This window comes from Pseudochaenichthys georgianus, chromosome 7, assembly GCF_902827115.2.
Source record: "Pseudochaenichthys georgianus chromosome 7, fPseGeo1.2, whole genome shotgun sequence".
In the NCBI taxonomy this organism is placed as follows: Eukaryota; Metazoa; Chordata; class Actinopteri; order Perciformes; family Channichthyidae; genus Pseudochaenichthys; species Pseudochaenichthys georgianus.
Genome location: NC_047509.1, coordinates 10,087,260 through 10,107,980, shown reverse-complemented (window position 1 = coordinate 10,107,980; position 20,721 = coordinate 10,087,260). Strand labels below are relative to the sequence as shown.

General features: G+C 41.2%; 3 protein-coding genes across 9 annotated transcripts; 1 reads left to right on the top strand and 2 right to left on the bottom strand.

The window, feature by feature from the left end:
- Positions 1-188: 188 nt before the first annotated feature.
- LOC117448852 (cell division control protein 42 homolog) lies at positions 189-6,522 on the bottom strand. 7 transcript variants are annotated; one of them, XM_034086136.2, is made up of 6 exons: positions 6,413-6,522; positions 5,727-5,861; positions 5,555-5,627; positions 5,364-5,473; positions 2,427-2,624; positions 189-1,619 (listed from the first exon to the last, which is right to left on the bottom strand). In XM_034086136.2, the coding sequence occupies exons 2-6, from the start codon at positions 5,829-5,831 to the stop codon at positions 1,530-1,532; spliced, it is 576 nt and encodes a 191-aa protein (XP_033942027.1). In that variant the 5' UTR covers positions 5,832-5,861; positions 6,413-6,522; the 3' UTR covers positions 189-1,529. The 7 variants fall into 7 exon arrangements, with proteins under 7 accessions (XP_033942027.1, XP_033942030.1, XP_033942031.1 ...); XM_034086139.2 differs by having other exon boundaries at positions 5,727-5,858; positions 6,413-6,521; XM_034086140.1 differs by having other exon boundaries at positions 6,409-6,513.
- Positions 6,523-7,883: 1,361 nt separating this feature from the next.
- Positions 7,884-20,604, top strand: LOC117448850 (acidic mammalian chitinase-like). Its single transcript, XM_034086133.2, has 11 exons — positions 7,884-7,936; positions 13,838-13,867; positions 13,989-14,190; positions 14,304-14,360; positions 17,878-18,043; positions 18,324-18,448; positions 18,595-18,718; positions 18,884-19,069; positions 19,257-19,376; positions 19,923-20,064; positions 20,153-20,604. The coding sequence occupies exons 1-11, from the start codon at positions 7,933-7,935 to the stop codon at positions 20,449-20,451; spliced, it is 1,455 nt and encodes a 484-aa protein (XP_033942024.1). The 5' UTR covers positions 7,884-7,932; the 3' UTR covers positions 20,452-20,604.
- LOC117448851 (CMRF35-like molecule 1) lies at positions 9,348-10,838 on the bottom strand. The gene is made up of 4 exons (XM_034086135.1): positions 10,752-10,838; positions 10,291-10,659; positions 9,799-9,847; positions 9,348-9,635 (listed from the first exon to the last, which is right to left on the bottom strand). The coding sequence occupies exons 1-4, from the start codon at positions 10,804-10,806 to the stop codon at positions 9,458-9,460; spliced, it is 651 nt and encodes a 216-aa protein (XP_033942026.1). The 5' UTR covers positions 10,807-10,838; the 3' UTR covers positions 9,348-9,457.
- Positions 20,605-20,721: the final 117 nt, after the last annotated feature.

Genomic DNA, 20,721 nt, shown 5'->3' with positions numbered 1-20,721 from the left:
CTAAACGGTTAATCTCTCAGCTCACAAGGGATATTTTAAATGCATGTAATAACCTGCCTTAACAGAATAACTAATATGATATGCACTACTCTGTACATTTAAATGCTGAACATGTTTAATGAAACCTTGTGGAAAATGTATAGAAGTGCGTAACCTTTTATGATGAAAACATGAAGTCGGACAACACGTAATATTTGAAGTTAGGTTTATTCATAATACTGGTTTATTGTGATGCGTAACAAGCAGGATACAGTACAACTTTGATGTCAACTTGATTAAAAACCATAGGGCCAAAGCAACTTGTTCTCTCAACATTTCCCTGGTTGTTTGAATTCAGCGTGATCTCAGTGTATCTGCATCAGTAATGCACACATGTATTCAGTCAATAAGTTATGAGTTACTCTCACTATATTTACAAATCAAATTCAAGCCCGTCATAAAGGCATGGTTATAGTAAAAGACAGATGCAAATAGAGCTAGTTCAGTCACTCGAAAATCTTCACAGGGTTTCAAACTATAGCATTTAGTAAGAGCGTTCACAATGTGTTACTATCTGACTTCAGCAGCAAGTATGATCAGTTTACAAAATGGTTCATCAGTTTGGGGTTATGGGCTGGACGCTCCGACAAAGTGCAGCCAATGTAACTTCAGATAAACGTTCAAGACACACATCACCTGGTTAACTCACGTCTGCCACACAAAAATAATGACTGGGAATTATTGTGCTCCAACTTCTTGCATGTTGCATCAAACTTAGAATTAAAACTCCAAACATTTTCCATTGCCATGTCAGCGTTTGCAGAACTCCACCAAGACAAGTGTACATTTATCAGGTTATGTGTTGGCAAACTAGAGCTATGACGGGAGCATAGCCTAGAAATGTCAAATATTGATTGGATACGCCTGGAGGCTATGTTGACATTGAGCTGAAATTATGTTGTAAAATAAATAAGTAAAAATACTGCAACATTTTAACCCTTTGAGAAATGCATAATTCTCAAAGAAATGTTTGAAAAAATAATAAGTTCATGTCAAAGCAGTTCAACAACATGCAGTCTTGTGTGCAAGTGCTGAACATATGGTATACATGATAGAGTTTAAGGAATTACTTGGAGAACGAAACAGAAGTAGATTATACGAGGATATAATTGGAGCGGCTCACTAACACACCCTCATCAGCTTGTTTGTTGTTTACAGGGCAGTTCATAAAAAACTCTATTAAAATACCTTTTGCAAAATGATCTCTTTACATAATGCGGTCAAAACGTTATTTGATGATGTCCCCTACAGTTTGTTGATAGGTATTCACAACATGTAAGACCACTCCGATGGCATCTAATCATCACAAACGGCATCAAGTGTTACTCAATCTTAAAACCATTATCAACACATTGTATATGTATTTAGGTTAAGTCAGGCAGAAAGCAAATATCTCAGAATATCTTCACTCGTGTTGGAATGTGCAACAAACCTCTTCAGTACTGTTAACCTAGATTTGGAAACTGGTGTGGAGAAGGCTGCGAGGACACTTAGAGCAGAACACATTTACGTCTTTTCTTAGGTTCAGGGGGTTCCAGGGCAGCCAGTATTGCCTCATCAAACACATTCTTTAATCCTTTCTGTGGAAAAAAATATTAATATTCAAAACGGGGCTGTGTTCCAAATACAAATTAATATCTTCAGGGAACTAATTGCAAAAGAAGGCTGAGTAGAAATGGAGCAGGGCGATCAAAATTCTCCTTTATTCAAATAACATTATACATGACTCCTTCATGATCAAGTTGTCTGAGTAAAGACAAAAGCCCATGGTAAGTGTGTGCTGCAGTAGGAAAAGATAATTACTGTCAAAGACAGATTGTGGCATAAATACTTTGTAGGGCACAGCTGATGCTGCAGAGCTCAATACGGAGACAATAACAAAATGTAAAATTAAACAACAAAAACCAAAGCAGAAACAAGAACTAAAGATTGGCACTCTTTTTGTATCAGGCAGCATGGACAATTGTGATTAGGCCAAGTTGAAAAGAAAGCACGCATGAACAAAAGGAAAAGAGTTAATGGGCACAAAGTTTTAAAAGAGCGTTGTGGAATTTTAAGTGACAGACGTTTCTTTACAATGAGTAAGCAGCAGACGACCGAGAGGCAAAGCAAGATGCAAGAAGACATCAGAACAAACAGCATTTTCTCTTTCTTTGAGTTTCAGGGGGCTCTAAAGCGGCTAGGATAGCCTCATCAAATACGTTCTTCAGTCCCCGCTACAGAAAGAGGAAAAGAAGGGAGAAGACAGGCACACGACACACAGTTAGATGGAGTTTGTAGACAAATGCTGTTAGCAAAGAACAGGCAACACATTTGCACCCTTGTTAGGAAACTGACGGTCAAGCACATGCTCCACACAGGGACGTTGTTTAAGGGGAACGTCTTACCTGTGTTAGGGCTGAGCACTCCACGTACTTCACTGCCTTAAGGTCACGAGCCAGCTTTTCTGCTGTCTCGGGGGTGATTGGCTTCTGTTTGTTCTTGGCTAGCTTCTCCACTGTGGAGGGGTCATCACGCAGATCGATCTGAGTGCCTACCAACAGGAACGGGGTCTTGGGACAGTGGTGAGTTATTTCGGGGACCCACTGGAGATTAAAAACACAATGACAAAACACTTAGTTACCCAGAAGCAAATACACCTGTTAAAAAAATCTTGCTTTCTAAACATTAGTCATGAAAAGGCTCAGTTCAGACAGAATGCAATTGTTCTAAAATATGTGTTTGTTGTGGAAGGAGGGAACGGGGAAAAGAGGAAAGGTGAATGTTTCACAGGAATAAACCTTTAGGCGCTTTCCCACCAAGTACTTTGCCGTACTTAGTTCATCAGAACTCTTTAGTATACTCCGTATACTGCCACCCGAAGTCCCCAGAGTTGGGGACTGGCTTCTACTGAAGCCTTCCAAGTAAATCACCAGAACGCCGACACCTCCTCATCACTCCACCGCTCCAATGTTTTTTTTGGTGTTGCCATAAGTTAGTCTCTCTCCGTTGGTGCGCTGGGCTAATGCTAATAATGCTAATGCCAGCAAATACAATGGCGGCTTCACAAAAGTTTTCCGGGGCGTGGTTTGCAATTCGCCCAGCCAATCAGAAATGGGAACCTTTTTCTCCCATGAAAGTACCTGCTCTCTAGCAGGGACTAAAAAGGCGGTAAAATGGTTTTCATGAACTAAGTTCTATTTCCGAATTTTTTTTATGTGAACGCAACATTTTAAGAACTATCGGAACTATACTGAGAAAAGTACTCCGGTGTGAAAATGCCTTTTGGTTTCATGGTGCCACACTTGTTCATCAATTAGGACATACCGTATTTATATTTGTTAGCAGTTATTCATGTTTACATATGCATGTAAGGACTTGAATTATTATTATTTTAATCATTATCAGAAATAATTTCGAAATGTTATAATAATAATAATATCTAATTACCATGACCTGTAATTAATGACTTTCTATTGTCAAAGGGTAATTAATAAAACAGGATCCATAGTTAGCCGGATATTCTCTAAATAGCCTCAGGAAATATATAAACAGTACGCATGCTGAATCATATTCAAATATATATTGTTTGTAAAACATTACCAGGCTAAATATATCTATGGTTATTATAATCAGACCAACTTAGTTATCTGGCTTTTTGAAATACCCTTTACTTTACACTCGTGCAATTCCCTGTAAACAATGCCTTGCAGTGTCTTATGATGCAGGCAGCACGTTGGAAAACAAACTGAACAGCACAATGTGTTGCATTTAGAGTCAACATCCGTACTCATGTCGTCAACGTAAAACCAAGTGTGTCAGATGAACCAATACATACACTTTTCAAAACGTTTACTCCTAATGAGTGTGTGCTTGTGAACGTGGTCAGGGTTATTAAAGTAAAAAAACAAAACATCAACCATGTCTAACATTATTTAATTTAATGATATGTTGTTGAAGTTTTCACTCAAGTCATTATTCTTCAGTCAATCAAAAGACTATCCCCTGATCACTCAATAACAGAGAAGATTACTATAATACAGAGCATACTGTAAAGCAGGGGTAGCCAACACGGTGCCCGCGGGAAATTAGTCGCCCACAGGGGCATGTTCTAAAAATAGCTCGCCAAGCAAATAGAAAATGTATAAAATACACAAAACAAAAAAGGAAATGTAATGAAAATAATCTACCCTATGCATAAACGAAACCTAAATCATAGCGAACTCTATCTACTTACTACAACTCTATATCTATCTAACACCCCTCCTCCCCCACAATGAATATCGACCAATCACGTTCTTGCTTGATTTGCGGGACCAGCGTTGCAGTCGGGAAGAAATGCAATGTGGCACCCCCCCCCTGCCGATTTTCCTTCTGGCAGAATCTACACAACACATCAGCCCCATTGAACAGCCTATACAACACATGAGGGGCAGAGTTTTACTCTGTGTTGCAGCTTACATATATATGTATTGCACTTGACGCACACACACACGGCGTAATTTCCACTGGGGACAGGGGGGACATGTCCCCCGCTCTTTTCGAAATCCCGTTTGTGTTCCCCCACTTTACAAATATGTTTATTTAATTTTTTTTTTAAGCGCAAGCCGTCATCGCCACGGAGGAGCACACAGCGTCTGTGAGCGAGCGAGACAGAGGGAGAGCACACCTTTATCTATTTAATATAGATAAAGTAAGAAATCATTCCAATGTGAACTATAGGACAGTGAAAAAAACGGTCTAAAAAGGGGAGTGATTAGTAAAATATGCAAAAAGAAAAAGAAAGAACGCTAACTAGGTAACATAAGATAAGAATAAACAAGTTTAAATGATTTGTTAGATGTTTGGATTATTGAAAAGTATACAGCTCCCTTTCATCTGAGTGTTGAGAGATGTATCCATAAATTCATGTTGTGCTCAAAGTGCACCAGATTGATGCTTTTAACTTCAACATTTAAAACAAAATCTTCCCAGGGGAGCATGCCTCCGGACCCCCCGAGAGGAGGTGAGGTCCACCCCAAAATAAAGCAGGTTAAAATAATTAAAAATTGGATACATTTTCTTAAACACTGAAAACGGATCCCACAGACCCAAACAGCACACAAAGATTAAAGGTCAGCATATAATAATGTTAAAATGTGCTAGATATATACACCGCAAAAAAAAAAAAAAAGAGGAATAAAAGCAGCCCCCGACTTGTTTTATTTTTTGAAAGTAGCCCCCACCCTAAAAAAGGTTGGTGACCCCTGCTGTAAAGGAATTTCAAATATTTGGAAAGAGTAGGATGTTGGTTGATTTGCAGGTGATCAACTCAACTGCTTTAAGAGATAACACTTGGTACTCACCTTTTCTTTAACATTCTCAAATGAGGAAGGGGAAACACTGGAGAAACAGACTAAGAAGACATCTGTCTGGGGGTAGCTTAGTGGTCGTAACCGGTCGTAATCCTCCTGACCTATAAAGAGACCAAACTGCAAATTAGCCCATTATGTAACATTCCATCAACAGATATCAATTCAATGAAAAAGTATCTCACCTGCTGTATCAAATAAGCCAAGGGTGTATGGTTCACCCCCAATCATTACAGTTACTGCATAGTTGTCGAAAACCTGTGATAAAAGAAAGAAAGGCATGTCATGGTCCGTTTAAGAATAATGTTTAATTCATAAAGCATGTATCTGGTTGTGGAAGACAGCACACATACTTACTGTGGGTACATATTCAGAGGGGAATTTGTTGGTGGTGTATGAAATCAGTAGGCAGGTTTTTCCCACTGCTCCATCTCCCACCACCACACATTTGATGGTCTGCATCTCTGTGCTTTCTGATTCTGCTTTTAGCTGCTGGAAGAGGCGATAACTCGTTAGGGCATTGAACATGTTAGGCCTGTGTTAACATTGTAGTCAAGTGTCTACCGTTTTGTAACTGCTCTCGACAGCTTTGATTAAGCAAGGGGGTCTTAGAGGAAAGGCTGGGTCCTAGCATTAGCTGGTTCGGTGTCACACCCCATCACCAAAACTGTCTGGAGGCTAACGCTAGCTATTGACAATGTTATTGACTTGCTTAATCTCTTTATAACATTTATAACTTTGGTATTTGTAAATACGGCAATGTGTGTTATGGTTCAATTCCACAATATCACATTATTTACTTGTATACACGCGTAACTATAGTGAAAATGTGTTTGAGTATCGGTGAGCAAGCTAAGCTAACACAGTGCTAGCAATCACTAGACAAGGCTAACTCCTTAGCTAATGCTAGCGTGTAAACTAACGCTGGTTTACTTGCTTTATCGGAGTCCCATCTTTCAAGACGAAGCATGAAAACAATATCCCAACTTGTATTTGTAATATAAACGCAGGCGGGGATGTTATCAAATGTTTGCTTTACCTACCGATGTCTCTCTCCGTATATGTGATAGCTTACGTTAGCTTTCTGTTTCGCCGGGCGTTGGCACCAGCGATCAGGAACTGTGAGCCGCTGAGCCCAGACTGCCACTGTGAAGCTACAGAAAATAACACCGGAAGTTTCTTTCAAAGTAAAACATTAAGCATGCGTTGCGAAACCTGACACCACATTTTATACAAGATAGTTACCAAAGTAGATCAATATACATTTTTAGAGGTGGAAGAAGTACCAGAGTGTAGGAAAGTCCTGCAATCAAAATGTTACTTAAAAGTACATACGTACTTGTACTCTAAGTACCAAAAGTATAAGTAGGCCTACTCAATATGCAGATTAATGTATGAGTTGATTATAATTCACATCATTAATCCAAATCGGAAAAGCAACTAAAAGTATTAAATACATGGAGCCCTAGGCAAGATTTTAGCAGGTGCGCCCCCCCCAAAACCACCAAAAAACAAAAACCACCACAACAGAAAGCTATGAACACAAGATGTGTGCAAATGTATTTAGTATCCTATCCATGTGGACATGATTTAAGTGGGGGGTGGACCTAACCTCCTCTCGGGGGGTCCAGGGGCATGCTCCTGGACGTTAAAAGCATCAATCTGGTGCACTTTGAGAGCAACATTAAGAGATCTATGGATACATCTTTCATCACCCATTTGAAACAGAACTGTAAACAGATTTCTTTTTCTTTATGGATATTTTACAAATCACTCCCCTTTTAGACTGTTTATTAATAACTTTTTATTAATTTGATTTATTATTGTCATATAGTATGTTATACTATAAGAGAATAGATGAAAATATATTCTCTTATTTTTTTATAACTATAATGATCATATAAAGGTGTGCCTTTACCTCACTGAGCTGAGGTTATCAGAGCCTCTCAGTCTTTCCGGAGAGCAAAAGCTCTCTCCCCCGCAGCCGCTTACACAGTCAATTCCAATGTTAATAAAAGCTGTATACGTTTTTTGGGAGTTTGATTTATTTTAAATGAACACAAATACAAAATTAAAACCTATAATTGCACACTAAAACCATTATTTAAAAAAAAAAGGACGATTTCACATAAACCTCTGGTTTTTACTGGGGCTGTAAATCAACTTGATTTTGGGGGGGGGGGGGGGGTGCGCCATAGTTTATGGGCGCTGTACGCAATATAGGCTTAGTTCTGTTAGTATAAGATAATAAGATGTACTATTTTTACTTGTGAATGAGTGTTTTTACATAGTGGTTTTGCTACTTTTACTTAAATGAAATATCTGCGTGCTTATTCCATCACCTTCGTCCATACTTCGCTCATCTTCCATGTGTGCTTTTACTTTGAAAGCCTACCGTCTCCGGTTATGGTGGCTGCCTTGACACCAGTTCATGCAGAGAGGTTCCTGCAGCAGAAATGGTGACATCACCTCCTAAATTCCTTACACCTTGCATTCTCACCTGAATCTGAGCTCTACCTCTTCCCCACTACATCTGCAGAATGGATTAGAGAAATTAAGTGATATGAGTAAGAACCTTTGTTTTTTGTATGTATGCCTTTTTATTTATGTGTTTAGCTGAGCTAGTCAATACAAACAGAAGAAAATAATACAAGACTAGATGCTCTTTTCTTGTATGTTTACTTAGTCTTGTGATGTGTTTTGAGGGAAAATATACTTATCATGGAAGACATTTTTACATGTCATGTAGGATGTAACAGAGAAAACTAATACAATGAATAATGGCTAAGGAATTCCATCAAGCTACTTTATTTTTAGGGTTCGTCTTGTGAATACTGGCCCACTGTCACAGCTTTTTTGGTCTTTAGAATAGAAATAAGCTATTGTTACCTTTATGAGTACCACTCTTGTTTTTCCAACATGACAAGTCAAAATATCTGCTGTGAAAAAGACCTAAATGGTGATTCTATTAGTTTTCTCTCATTATCATACACAATGGGGACAAAATATTACAAACAACTCAATCAATCTACAATCCAATAGAGCCAAGTACTTCAGGCCCCGCTGACACATAAACTGAACATTATATTCTTTCCTAAAAATAGGTTTTAATGACGACTTATTGCATTAGATTGTAGCCTAGGGGTGGCTTAAAAAAAATGTTAATATCTGGTTTTCTCTGAAAGCAAAGACCAGCATACCCACATTCTTGCAGCTACAACCGGCAGGGTAATGAAATCTGCTTGACAAGGACCACAAATCACCACTGCCTCTTTTATATAATATGATATGTCACTGTTTCTGGGGAATTTTAATATAATTCAGCTTTGATTTGTGACTCCTCTGCTTAGTAGTGGAAGCTGTTGGAGGGTAATCAGCGATATGGGACACACTCCGGCCCGGATATGACCCAGAGCAGAAGACAGTCTTTACGGCAGATTTCTTCACTTCCATCTCACAGCTTTTGGTTCCTTTTTTTAGCACATTTTCACTCATCCACTCCCTACACAGTTTTTCATATAAATGACTATATTATACCCTTCCTTTCTTGGATTTGTCTTGGGCTAGGACAGAGTGTAACCGGAAGTCACAGTTTGCAAAGAGAGAGAACATCTTAGCTTTGATATTCCATATGAATTTAGGTTAACAACAAATAGAGTAGGACATAACCACCCTTGAACTTTATTGTTTGTCAATGTTTTGTCTTTTAAAAGTAGGACTTGCCAAGAATGGGGCATTCATTTATGCATGGTGGAATTTGTATTCTTCATGGCGTTCAGATCTTTGAGAACACCTTTTTTTCTTCTAAAACCCTCTAAACTGGCAGCAAAATAATTTGATGAAAGCCAAGAGCCTTACTCCTCCAGAAGTGCTCATTTTAACATAATTGGATATTCAAAAGTTGGGTCCAAAGTTATCTTAGGCCCTGGCACCGAAATTAATTAGGTTTGAATCATTTAGATACTAAGAAAAAAAAGCCACATTTTCAAAGGGTTTATTTCATAGTTTAATTCACACACTGATATAATGTTCACTGGGAGGACAGTTTAAATAGCTTCAGTATAATTGAGTTTTGATTCATACATTGTTTATAATTCTGGTGTTGCCTGGCATTCAATTATACGGTCGATGTTTGAGTTTTCATATTGAACTTGTGGTTGTTGCCGTTTCTTTCTCGCAATCTTTATCCTCCAAACAGCGATGTGTGTTGATACCAAACAACACAGCATTAAAATAAAGACTATCCAGCATAGAGTTGCCCACCAACTATTTGAAAAGAACAAAACATTTGGGATTAGAACAATTTACTTATATAGCATATACTTTCACATGTTTATTATTGGTAACTGGGCGATAACTTTTTTGCGATGTTTCACTGAAGGACAATATGGAAATGAGAGTATATTGTCCTTGTGTAGACTCTTCTCACCTCATTTCATATCGTTCCAGTATGGTGGTGGGAGTGGTGGTTGTTATTGCTGTGGAAAATAACACTTTTAAAGACAACAAATTAGATTTACTGACTGACCCCCCTGTCTCATTAAACTATGTTTATATACTATTAACCATTATATGGGCTCAATATTCCCTGACCAAATATCATACACTGGCCTGTAATTTTACTTTACACAAGAACATGAAATGTAAATGTTTGAACATTTTAATGACGTTTATTGACGGGAAAGCAAAGTGTAACAAAAAGTGGAATATTGTCTTTGACTTCACCACACATTAAAAAAATACAAGACAATCGTTTTTTTATTTCAAGGCAAATACAATCATTTTATCTGAAAGATTTAGGAGGTTTGTCTTGTCTACAAGTTAGAGTCAGTTTTATAAGCTTTTGTCTTTCAAGGTAGGTAAATAAAGGTATTTGATGATAATGAAGTACCTGAGCAAACCCAGTTGTAGTAAAGGTTACCTGGTTGGGAGACGTGGATCCGGACACCAGTGTAGATGTTTCTTCCACGTCTGGCGAGCACACACCAGTAGGTATCTTCATCACTTTCTCTGAGAGAAGACATAGTCACAGTGAAGACTCCTGCTATCTTATCATCAGCAATAGAGCTTCTGTCACTGCTTCGCACCCTGGGTGTTTTCACCACTATGTCACACAGCTCATATATTGGTCCTCTGCACCAGTACTTTGTATATTCTCTGTACTTATGGCCGTACTGACAAGGCACTGTCAGTGACCCTCCGTATGCTCCTGTTACCACCTCTGGAGCCGACAAGCGGACTGAGTCCACTGAATGCTTGGCTCTCAGCCAGAAGAGACAGAGAATTGGAGCTGAAAAAACAAAAACATAAAACAAACAAGTTAATTGTTCTTATCAAGTGTCTATGCTATTAGATGTATTTTGAAAAATGGATGTTACTTACCATTAAAGAAGCCAAAAGATATCCCAGAGGTCTTCATGGTGCGGATGGAAATCATAATGTGAAGCAGAAGTGTGCAACATGTGGAGGCTTCCTCTTATTACTCTCATGTAAGGTTGTGCAATAAGGATGTTCGTGGGGTTTAGGCAATGTCTGCATTGGCCAGTGTTTGTATGGTTATTATTGCGTATTTCCTTGAGTTTTTTTACCCATCTGTGTGGGAAACAGCAGGGTGGGTTGTGTGGCCAGTTTATTTAATTAGGCAAGGCAAGGCAAGGCAAGGCAAGGCAAGGCAAGGCAAGGCAAGGCAAGGCAAGGCAAGGCAAGGCAAGGCAAGGCAAGGCAAGGCAAGGCAAGGCAAGGCAAGGCAAGGCAAGGCAAGGCAAGGCAAGGCAAGGCAAGGCAAGGCAAGGCAAGGCAAGGCAAGTTTATTTATATAGCACCTTTCAGCACCAGGCAATTCAAGGTGCTTTACAAAAATGAAAGACATTCAGACAAAGGCATTTAACAACAGTAAAAGATAATAAAAGAAACATTAAAAGAAAAACAAAAAATGAAAGACATTAAGAAAATGGCATTTATAATCAGTCATTAAAAAGAAAAGCTAATAAAATAAACATTAAAAGATAAAAGTTACAGTGCGGTCTAAGATATGAATAGTTCAATTATTTTGGTTCTTGATTTTTAATGTATTCACAGAACCTCCCTTTGCAAATCCGAACATTTCCGTCCCGATTGTTAATTTAGACTGATTGTTTTCACAGAAGGTGGCTCTAAAGACAAGACTGTCGTTTTATAATCATTCATCTGTCTATCTTTCTATCTATCTATCTTTCTATCCATCTATCTATCTATCTATCTATCTATCTATCTATCTATCTATCTATCTATCTATCTATCTATCTATCTATCTATCTATCTATCTATCTATCTATCTATCCATCTATCTATCTATTGGTATAATTTGCAAAAATTATATAATTATTCTTTGCCCCATTACTTTACATCTTTGGCATTTGTATCTCTTAAGGATTTCATTATTTTAATTGGTTTATTTGCCATTTTGCGCCACTGTACGTTTTAAGGTTTTTTTCATGGGCTTTGATATTTTATGTGCATATTACATTAAAATCGTTTGACTTATTTGGCTGTAGTTTTTTTTCTGTGGGGCACCTCAGTCCTGCGGACACGAGTTTTCTTTATTTTGTTATAGTATTTGAATAACCAACAACGATGTTACAATAGTTGCAGTCCAGATTGAATTGGCCTTTCCAAAGAAATGGTCATATTCATGTAACTGTAGCAACGTGTCTAGGGAAAATATTTATACAACAAACACCGCAAGACGAGACGTGTGGTCATTTTGAAATATGAGCTGATTGTGTCAGAGGTTTGAGATTACAAAAGAGTTCCTATTTAGTTAGACTGACACGTCTTTTACATCACAGAACTTTATGCACCAAAACATTACTTTTTACCATCTATGAACCTCACAATATTTGTACCAATTTACATTTTTAAGAAAGGACATAGATTAATACATTCTCAGAGTTTAAGAAGAAGCTGGAGTATTAATAATTTGACCTTCAAGGTTAACCCACAATGGAAAAAGCAGAACTATGCTGCTGACACAAGCAGCATGAAGGTTACAAAACACCCACAGGGACAAATCCGATTAGAAAAACATAACTGGGTTTCTTTTGACTTATTAAACCTATGCATAGAATAGTCTCATAGGATAACTGAACAAGTTGTGTTGAAATGTAAGCTGTTTATAAGTGACACAGTGTTAGCTTTAGTTTCTTTTTAACTGAGCAGATGGATAATCTAAATGAATTTTGATGTGATAGATTTCTATTTGATTTGCACCTTGAGAAAAAAAAGTACTTGATTAAATGACCTTGTTAAGAACATTTGACTCTTTTCGCTATTAAGTAATTTCGTAAATGAATCATCCCACTTTCAGTTCACCTTCAGAGTAGTTGAATTTAATTGTTTGAGACATGCCATGAAAAGTAGGTTTGTTTTGGCAGAGAACATGTTTTTCAATCTAGCTCAGCTTGGCTCGGTTCAGCCAAGGTGTTTTCCGTTGACACCAGCATATCTTTCTTTAAATATTAAATAAACTGTTAAAGATAAAGAAGGCTGCATTATAATAGAAGTGAAATTATTACATAAGTTATCCATTTATATGTAATAGCTTTTGATTTTTATATGCAATCCCTCCTCATGACATATCACAATCCTCTTTTCAGCATGATTAGAGTTGTCAAACATATTTATCATCACGCATCACAGTCTAAGTAGTTTTTCAAAGGCAATTTGCCTGTTGTTTATGTGAGTTGACTTCTAATGCTTTATGTCACAGCTAAACTGAGACAATTTCCTACACAGCATTAAAGTCATATTTGATAAAATATCATTTTAGACAAATTAAGAAACATCTGTCTTTCCTTCTTTTGTTTTGCCTATAAATAATCCTCTTTAAACACTGAAATGTTCTTCTTTCTGATAACATGAGCTAAGATAATTTTTTACACATTTGGCAGGTCCGGAAGTACTGATGAAAAATAATGTATCTTTATCCCAAAACAAACATTTGTGACACATTTCTTATTGTTCTTTTCGTGTCTGTGTACATTTTAAAACAAGCCTTCAGCATATTTTCTGCATTTTATTGGCCTTAGACTATGTTTGCTTTGCTGAATGAGTCCTTCACATAAGGAGAAATGTGGAGAACATGCCTGACACTGATAAGTAATCAGAATGTACTGTAATCTTCTCTGAAACAATCTTTTGCAAATAAACAGTGTTGGCAGATGTGGAAAGGCTGTTCACTTTGAGCAGAATGTGAGGGTATAAAAGTGAGTGCACCATAAAAGTGAGTGCACCTGTTGGATGACCTCCATGTACACGGTAGTCATGGGTAAAGTACTTTTTGTGACGGGTAAGATTTAACATTTTCTCTCATATGTGCATATGTCATATGTCTCATATGTGCTCATTGAATGTGCTTTCTTTCAGGATTTGAATATAGTATTTTCATCCATTAACTAAAAGGTAACTTGACTTTGTTTTTGTCTTTACAGCTCTGGCCTTGCTGCTGCAAGCCCAGCTCGGTAAGCAACATACTGTATGAACATGGGATAAAGTGTGCATGTTCAATTGCCTTTTTATGGTGAGAAATTGCATTACAATACGTGTTTGGTCCATATATAATACATTTGTTTTGATTCAAAGGTTCATCCCTCATACTGTCATGCTACTTCACAAACTGGGCACAGTACAGACCACCTCCGACCATATTTATGCCCAATGACATCGACCCATGTCTGTGCACCCATCTCCTGTATGCCTTCGCCACCATCAAGAACAACCAACTGGCCACCTATGAGTGGAACGATGCAGAGCTTTATGGGCAGTTTAACGCCCTGAAGAACCAGTGAGTCACTTAAAACCTTTAGTTTAATTAAACGAATGGAAAGAAAAAGATGGATCACAGTTAGAAAAGGCTTTTAGTATCATTGCATCGTAAAATGTCTGATTTCTTGTCAGGAACGGCAACTTGAAGACTCTCCTGTCTGTTGGAGGATGGAACTTCGGCTCTACAGGGTGAGATCATATACAGATATTAGCAGATTTCACACTCTGTCACGATCTGTCTTTATGGTGTTGTGTCTTGTCTAGATCTGTTTTTGGTTTTCTGTCTGTGTTTTGTCTTGTTTAAATCTGTCTGTGGTTCCCTGTCGTTAGTTTCCCTGGTGTGTCTAATTTACCCGATTGTGTTCACCTGGTGTCCCTGTGTTTTCTCCTCCCTCCTCACCTGTGTCTTGTTTGTATGATTAGTCTTGTGTGTATTTAAGTTTTGGTTTTTCTGTCTGTCTTTGTCAGTTCGTCTTGTGTCATGACTAGTTCGTCGGTGAGTCATGACTAGTTCGTCGGTGAGTGTTCTGTTTTGTCTTTGTTTATATCCTAGCCTTGAAATAAAGGAGTTTTTTCCAGTTTATATCTGCATTTGGGTCCTGCTTCCAACATACACCGTAACATTACGAACCGACCAGAGAAATGGACCCAGCAGATGATCCTTTTGAAAGGGAGCTGCTTTCATTCACCTACTTGCTGGCTTGCAGCTATGGTGAATGGAGGGGGGCGTCCGGAGTTCAGCAGCGAGAGGCTGTTTTGGCAGATGCGCGCCAGATGGCAGCAGAGAAACTATGTTTCGTTGAGTTCTTACCTGACTGGATTTTGGACTTCCTTCAAGCATGTGATTCCCGGCCTGCTAGCCCCAGGCATGCTAGCTCCATGTCTCCCAATTCCCAACCTGGCACCATACGCCTTGGTGGGTTCCGCCTGAAGTCAACCCGTGCTTCTGCCCCAGTTCCTGCTCCTGTCCAGGAGTTGTATTCCGGAACTCGTCTGGCTTATGGAGGTCCACGGAGTATTCAGGCGGCTGCTAAGAGGAGTCGTCGCAAGGCCAGGCTAGCAGCCCGAGCCCCAGCAGCCATGGTTCCGGCTACAGAACCGGCCCACACAGCCATGGTTCCGGCCCCAGCAGCCATGGCTCCATGCTTCAGTACCGGCCCACGCAGCTTTGCTTCCATACTCCATTACCTGCCTTACACAGCCAGGGTCCAGGCTTCCGCTACGCGCCCAACAGCCATGGTCCCGGCTCCAGTACAGGCCCCAGCAGCCATGGTTCCAGCCTCAGTCCTGGCCCCAGCAGCCATGGTTTCGACTCCAGCCCCTCGTCTTCGGCCGACGCCAGCTCCCCGTGTCCTGTCGGCATACCGGCCGACTCCAGCACCTCGGCTCCTGCTGGCTCTCCAGCCGACGCCAGCTCCCCGAGGCCTGTCAGCATACCGTCCGACTCCGGCCCCCCATGTTCTGTTGGCGAACCAACTCTCTCAAGTCTCCTCTCGATTTCCCTCTCGAGTCCCCTCTCAAGTCACCCTTCCAGTTCCCTCTTGAGTCCCATCTCGAGTCCCTGTTCAAGACACTTCTCAAGTCCCCTCTCGAGTCTCTTCTCAAGTTCCTTCTCAAGTCTCCTCTCGAGTCCCCTCTCGTGTCTCCTCTCGAGTTCCCTCTCGAGTCCCCTCTCCAGTCACCTCTCGAGTTCCCTCTCAAGACACTTCTCGAGTCCCCTCTCAAGTCACCCCTCCAAGACACTTCTCAAGTCCCCTCTCGAGTCCTTGTTCAAGACATTTCTCGAGTCCCCTCTCGAGTCACCCCTCCAAGACACTTCTCAAGTCTCCTCTCAAGTCCCCTCTCGAGTCACCCCTCCAGTTCCCTCTCGAGTCCCTGTTCAAGACACTTCTCAAGTTCCCTCGAGTCTCTTCTCAAGTCCCCTCTCGAGTCTCCTCTCGAGTCCCCTCTCTCTCGAGTCTCCGTTCAAGTTCCCTCTCGAGTCTCCGTTCAAGTTCCCTCTCGAGTCTCCGTTCAAGTTCCCTCTCGAGTCTCCATTCAAGTTCCCTCTCGAGATTGCTTTCAAGTCACCTCTCGAGTCTCCGTTCAAGTTCCCTCTCGAGATTCCTTTCAAGTCACCTTAAGTCAACTCTAAAGTTTCCTCTCGAGTTCCCTCTCAAGCCCTCTCTCGAGTTCCCACTCAAGTCCCTACTCATGTGCCTTTGGAGGTCCCGCAGACTACTCTTCTGCCGGGGGTCCTGCCAACCCCATGTCCTGTACCGTTGGAGGTTCCGCTGGTGGTCCTGCCAACCACATGTCCTGTCCCGTTGGAGGTCCCGCCATCTACTCTCCTGCCGGGGGTCCTGCCAACCCTTTGTCCTGTCTCGTTGGAGGTCCCGCCGACTACTCTCCTGCCGGGGGTCCTTCCAACCCCATGTCCTGTCCTGTTGGAGGTCCCGCCATTTACTCTCCTGCCGGGGATCCTGCCAACCCTTTGTCCTGTCTCGTTGGAGGCCCCGCCGACTACTCTCCTGCCGGAGGTCCTGCCAACCCTGTGTCCTGTCCCGTTGGAGGCCCTGCCGACTACTCTCCTGCCGGGGGTCCTGCCAACCCTTTGTCCTGTCTCGTTGGAGGTCCCACCGTCTACTCTCCTGCCGGGGGTCTTGCCAATCCTATGTCCTGTGCCGTTGGAGGCCCCGCCGACTACTCTCCTGCCGGGGGTCCTGCCAACCCTGGGTCCTGTGCTGTTGGAGGCCCCGCCGACTACTCTTCTACCGGGGGTCCTGCCAACCCCATGTCCTGTTTCGTTAGAGGCCTCGACAGCACATGTCTCGCCGGGGGTCCTGCCAACTCCTTGTCCTCTTCCGTGGGGAATCTTGCCGACACCTGTTCCACCGGCTCTGGTTACTGTCCGGTCAACACCGGCTCCTGCCCGGTCCCCTGAGAGCTGTGGTCTTCGCCCCTCCTCGGACTCTGCCTTGCCGTCCGCCCGAGACCCCCTTTTTGGACTCTGCCTTTCCCCCGGGCCGTCCGCCCGAGAACCCCTCCTTGAACTCTGCCTTGCCCCCGGCCATCCGCCCGAGTCCCCCTTTTTGAACTCTGCCTTGACCCCGGGCCGTCCGCCCGAGATCCCTTCCTGGTCCTCTGCTGTGCTCCTGGGCGGTCAGCTCAGTCCCGTCCTCCTGACCCCCTCCATCCACCCTGCTTGAGGTTTTGGACTGTTGTGTTCTTTTTTTTGGGACGTCTGGGATCCGTCCCTTGAGGGGGGGGTACTGTCACGATCTGTCTGTATTGTATTTTGTCTTGTCTTTTTCTGTGTCTTGTTTTATTTTGAAAGGTCTTCACCTCCGTTCTTTCCTGTTTCTGTCTGCGTTGTGTCTTGTTTAAATTTGTCTGTGGTTCCCTCTCGTTTGTTTCCCTGGTGTGTCTAATTTATCCGATTGTGTTCACCTGCTGTCCCTGTGTTTTCTCCTCCCTCCTCACCTGTGTCTTGTTTGTATGATTAGTCTTGTGTGTATTTAAGTTTTGTTTTTTCTGTCTTTGTGGGTTCGTCTTGTGTCATGACTAGTTCGTCGGTGAGTGTTCCGTGTTGTCTTTGTTTATATACTAGCCTTGAAATAAAGGAGTTTTTTCAGTTTATATCTGCATTTGGGTCCTGCTTCCAACATACACCGTAACACACTCTATATAGTCTTATATATCTTTTGTTACATTTATTTTATACTAGGTTTTCCCAAATGGTGTTGAGCCCTACAAACCGCAAGACCTTCATCAACTCAGTCATTTCATTCCTGAGAAAGTATGAGTTTGATGGGCTTGACATTGACTGGGAGTATCCAGCCAACAGAGGAGGGCCTCCTTCAGACAAGCAGTACTACTCCGTTTTCCTGCAGGTTTGTTACATCTGCTTTAATGCTCAATTTCTTGTTAGTGTTTTTTTCTTAAAATTACATTATAAGTAAATGTAATCACTTATAAATAAGGTCATACCTGACAGCATTTGCAACTGCTCAAGCTTGGCTTCATTTTACTACTATAAATCCCAATGGGGTTTCCACTGTGTTGGAAAGCAATCATTTAAGAATATAAAAGCCCATGAGTCGCAGTCTGGCCCATGTTACAAGTCATGAATTACAAAGACAAGGATATTTTACATCTGTTGAAAATCGACAGGAGCTGAGAGCTGCCTTTGAGACCGAGGCCAAGCAGAGCAACAGGTCTCGTCTTCTGATGTCTGCTGCTGTGGCGGCTGGAAAGTCCAACATTGATTCTGCCTATCAGATTCCCCAGCTTGGCCAGTAAACATTTTAAGCTATATTTGTGGAGTGTCAAATATTATCCTCTGCAACATAACAAATCATAGTTAAAGGGAACAACTCAGAATGTATCCCTATTAGGCTACACTATAAATATAGGCTGGTTAATGTAACCTCTGCACACCCAGGTCCCTGGATATGATCAACGTCATGACATATGACTTCCATGGCTCTTGGGACCCCATGACTGGTGAGTGCAGTCCTCTCTTCAAAGGCCCAGAGGATCACAGTGGCTTAATCTATTTCAACGTGGTGAGTGCGTGAACATCTTCAAAAGTAATGTTTGAATCTATGATCCATCCTGGGCTTGTATAAAGAATCCACTTGCAGTCTGCAAGCTTTAAATGCAACTACATTTAAAGCTTACACAAAAGCTTTGTAGTTCCAGAGGCAGGTATATCTTCTCCTTTGTTCCAGGATTATGCCATGAACTACTGGAAGAGCCAAGGAGCCCCAGCTGAGAAGCTCATTGTTGGTTTCCCCACATATGGCAACACATTCACTCTTAGGAGCCCATCTAACCATGGTGTTGGAGCAGCTATTTCTGGTGCTGGAACTCCAGGAAAGTACACACAGGAGGCTGGAGAGCTCGCTTACTTTGAGGTACGGTTCCTGCATATTTTTATAAAGTACAAGAAATTAATCTTGAATGATGATGATGGTGGTTCAGTGTTTATATTCGTTTGTATGCTTTATAGCAGAGCAGGTTGGTCTACACAGTATAACAGACTCAATATTAAAAAGTTAATTTAGCTCTTAGTCCTTAATGCACTCCTTTGTAAAATTACAGATCTGTGACTTTTTGAAAAGCGGAGCAACTGAGGTTTGGAACCAGGCCCAGGATGTGCCATATGCCTACAAGGGAAACCAGTGGGTGGGCTATGACAACATGAAGAGCTTCAAGATCAAGGTACAGAACAGAACTGCACAGAATACTTGTTTTACCGTTTGACAGGCCAATCTGTTGACTGTTATGAATAAGGTCTGAGCTAAAAAAGCTTTCCATCTGTCAAGAATTATTATTATAAGATTGGAAAGTTTCTCCTCAGTGCTGCAGCAGAAAGTGACAGGAACAAACTTATTAGATATTTTTATTCAATCCCCAGTTTTTGTATGTTTGGAGATATTGCAGTGTGTAGCTACGGTGTGAGTCCATTTTAAAATCACATATTTTTATTTTATAATGTAGCTACTCCAGCTGACCTACACTTGGGGCATACTATTTTGTCATTACATTAGGACTCGAGCTCTTCCCCTCTTTCTTATGTATCCACTGTATAACGGACTGTGCGTCAGTATAGCCAGAAAGGTATGCTGGCTTGCATACTGCAAATTCCCCCGAATGTGGAACTAACAAGTATGGTGGTAATGGTATTTCAATGTCACGGTCAGATGAAATTGCTTTGTTTTTTATTTCAAAATGCTTACCACAATGCCCCCTTCTGTCCGTTGGTAGGTTGACTGGGTGAAGAAGAACAACTTTGGAGGTGCCATGGTGTGGACTCTTGACATGGATGACTACATGGGCACTTTCTGTAACCAGGGAAAATATCCACTGATTAATGTTCTCAAACAGGGCCTTAATCTGGAACAAGCTTGTAAGAATTGTAATATCTGTGATCAGCATGAACCATAGTGTTTTCAGGGAAATTAAATGTTATTAAATCATCAATTTGTGTTTTCCAGCCTGCGCCCCTCCTGCCACTCCCCTTCCTCCTATCGCAGGAATGAGCACAACTAGCGGAGGCAGCTCCAGTGGAGGCAGCTCCAGTGGAGGCAGCTCCAGCGGAGGCAGCTCCTCTGGTGGGGCCTCGGGCACCAAGGGCATGGACAGCCAGTTCTGCGCTACAAAAGCCAATGGCATGTACCCCGACCCAACAAACAAGAACCAATTCTACAACTGCAGTATGGGAAAGACCTACTTTCAGAACTGCGCTGCCGGTCTGGTCTTCGACACCTCCTGTTCTTGTTGCAACTGGTCCTAAATCTGAAGTTATAGATTGACTGGTTAACTGTTCAAAGGCTGGAGGATTCTGTTTTACATTTGTTCTTAGTATTCACGTGGGCAACTTCTCTGAGTGCAAGGTGCGCATTTCACATTGGATGTTTGACAATGTAAAACCAGAGGCTGTAACCTTGACAAGTCCATTTTGAAAGAAAATAAACATTTGAATTGTTGTATGCATCTACATTATTTTCCTTGTAGTCGAATATAAATTATACTCTCAGAACTGTCTTTGAATCAATCAAAACTA

Excerpts from the sequence above, each read along its gene's own strand:
- LOC117448851 (XM_034086135.1), bottom strand. The coding sequence starts at position 10,806 with ATGATTTCCATCCGCACCATGAAGACCTCTGGGATATCTTTTGGCTTC. Across the intron at positions 10,660-10,751 it reads ATCTTTTGGCTTCTTTAATG|CTCCAATTCTCTGTCTCTTC; the intron begins GTAAGTAACATC and ends TTGTTTTTTCAG. Across the intron at positions 9,636-9,798 it reads CTGGAACGATATGAAATGAG|TTGGTGGGCAACTCTATGCT; the intron begins GTGAGAAGAGTC and ends CTTTTCAAATAG.
- LOC117448852 (XM_034086136.2), bottom strand. The coding sequence starts at position 5,831 with ATGCAGACCATCAAATGTGTGGTGGTGGGAGATGGAGCAGTGGGAAAA. Across the intron at positions 5,628-5,726 it reads CCTCTGAATATGTACCCACA|GTTTTCGACAACTATGCAGT; the intron begins GTAAGTATGTGT and ends CTTTTATCACAG. Across the intron at positions 1,620-2,426 it reads AGTGCTCAGCCCTAACACAG|AAAGGATTAAAGAATGTGTT; the intron begins GTAAGACGTTCC and ends TTTTTTCCACAG.
- LOC117448850 (XM_034086133.2), top strand. Across the intron at positions 13,868-13,988 it reads GCTGCTGCAAGCCCAGCTCG|GTTCATCCCTCATACTGTCA; the intron begins GTAAGCAACATA and ends TTTGATTCAAAG. Across the intron at positions 18,719-18,883 it reads GCTTAATCTATTTCAACGTG|GATTATGCCATGAACTACTG; the intron begins GTGAGTGCGTGA and ends CCTTTGTTCCAG.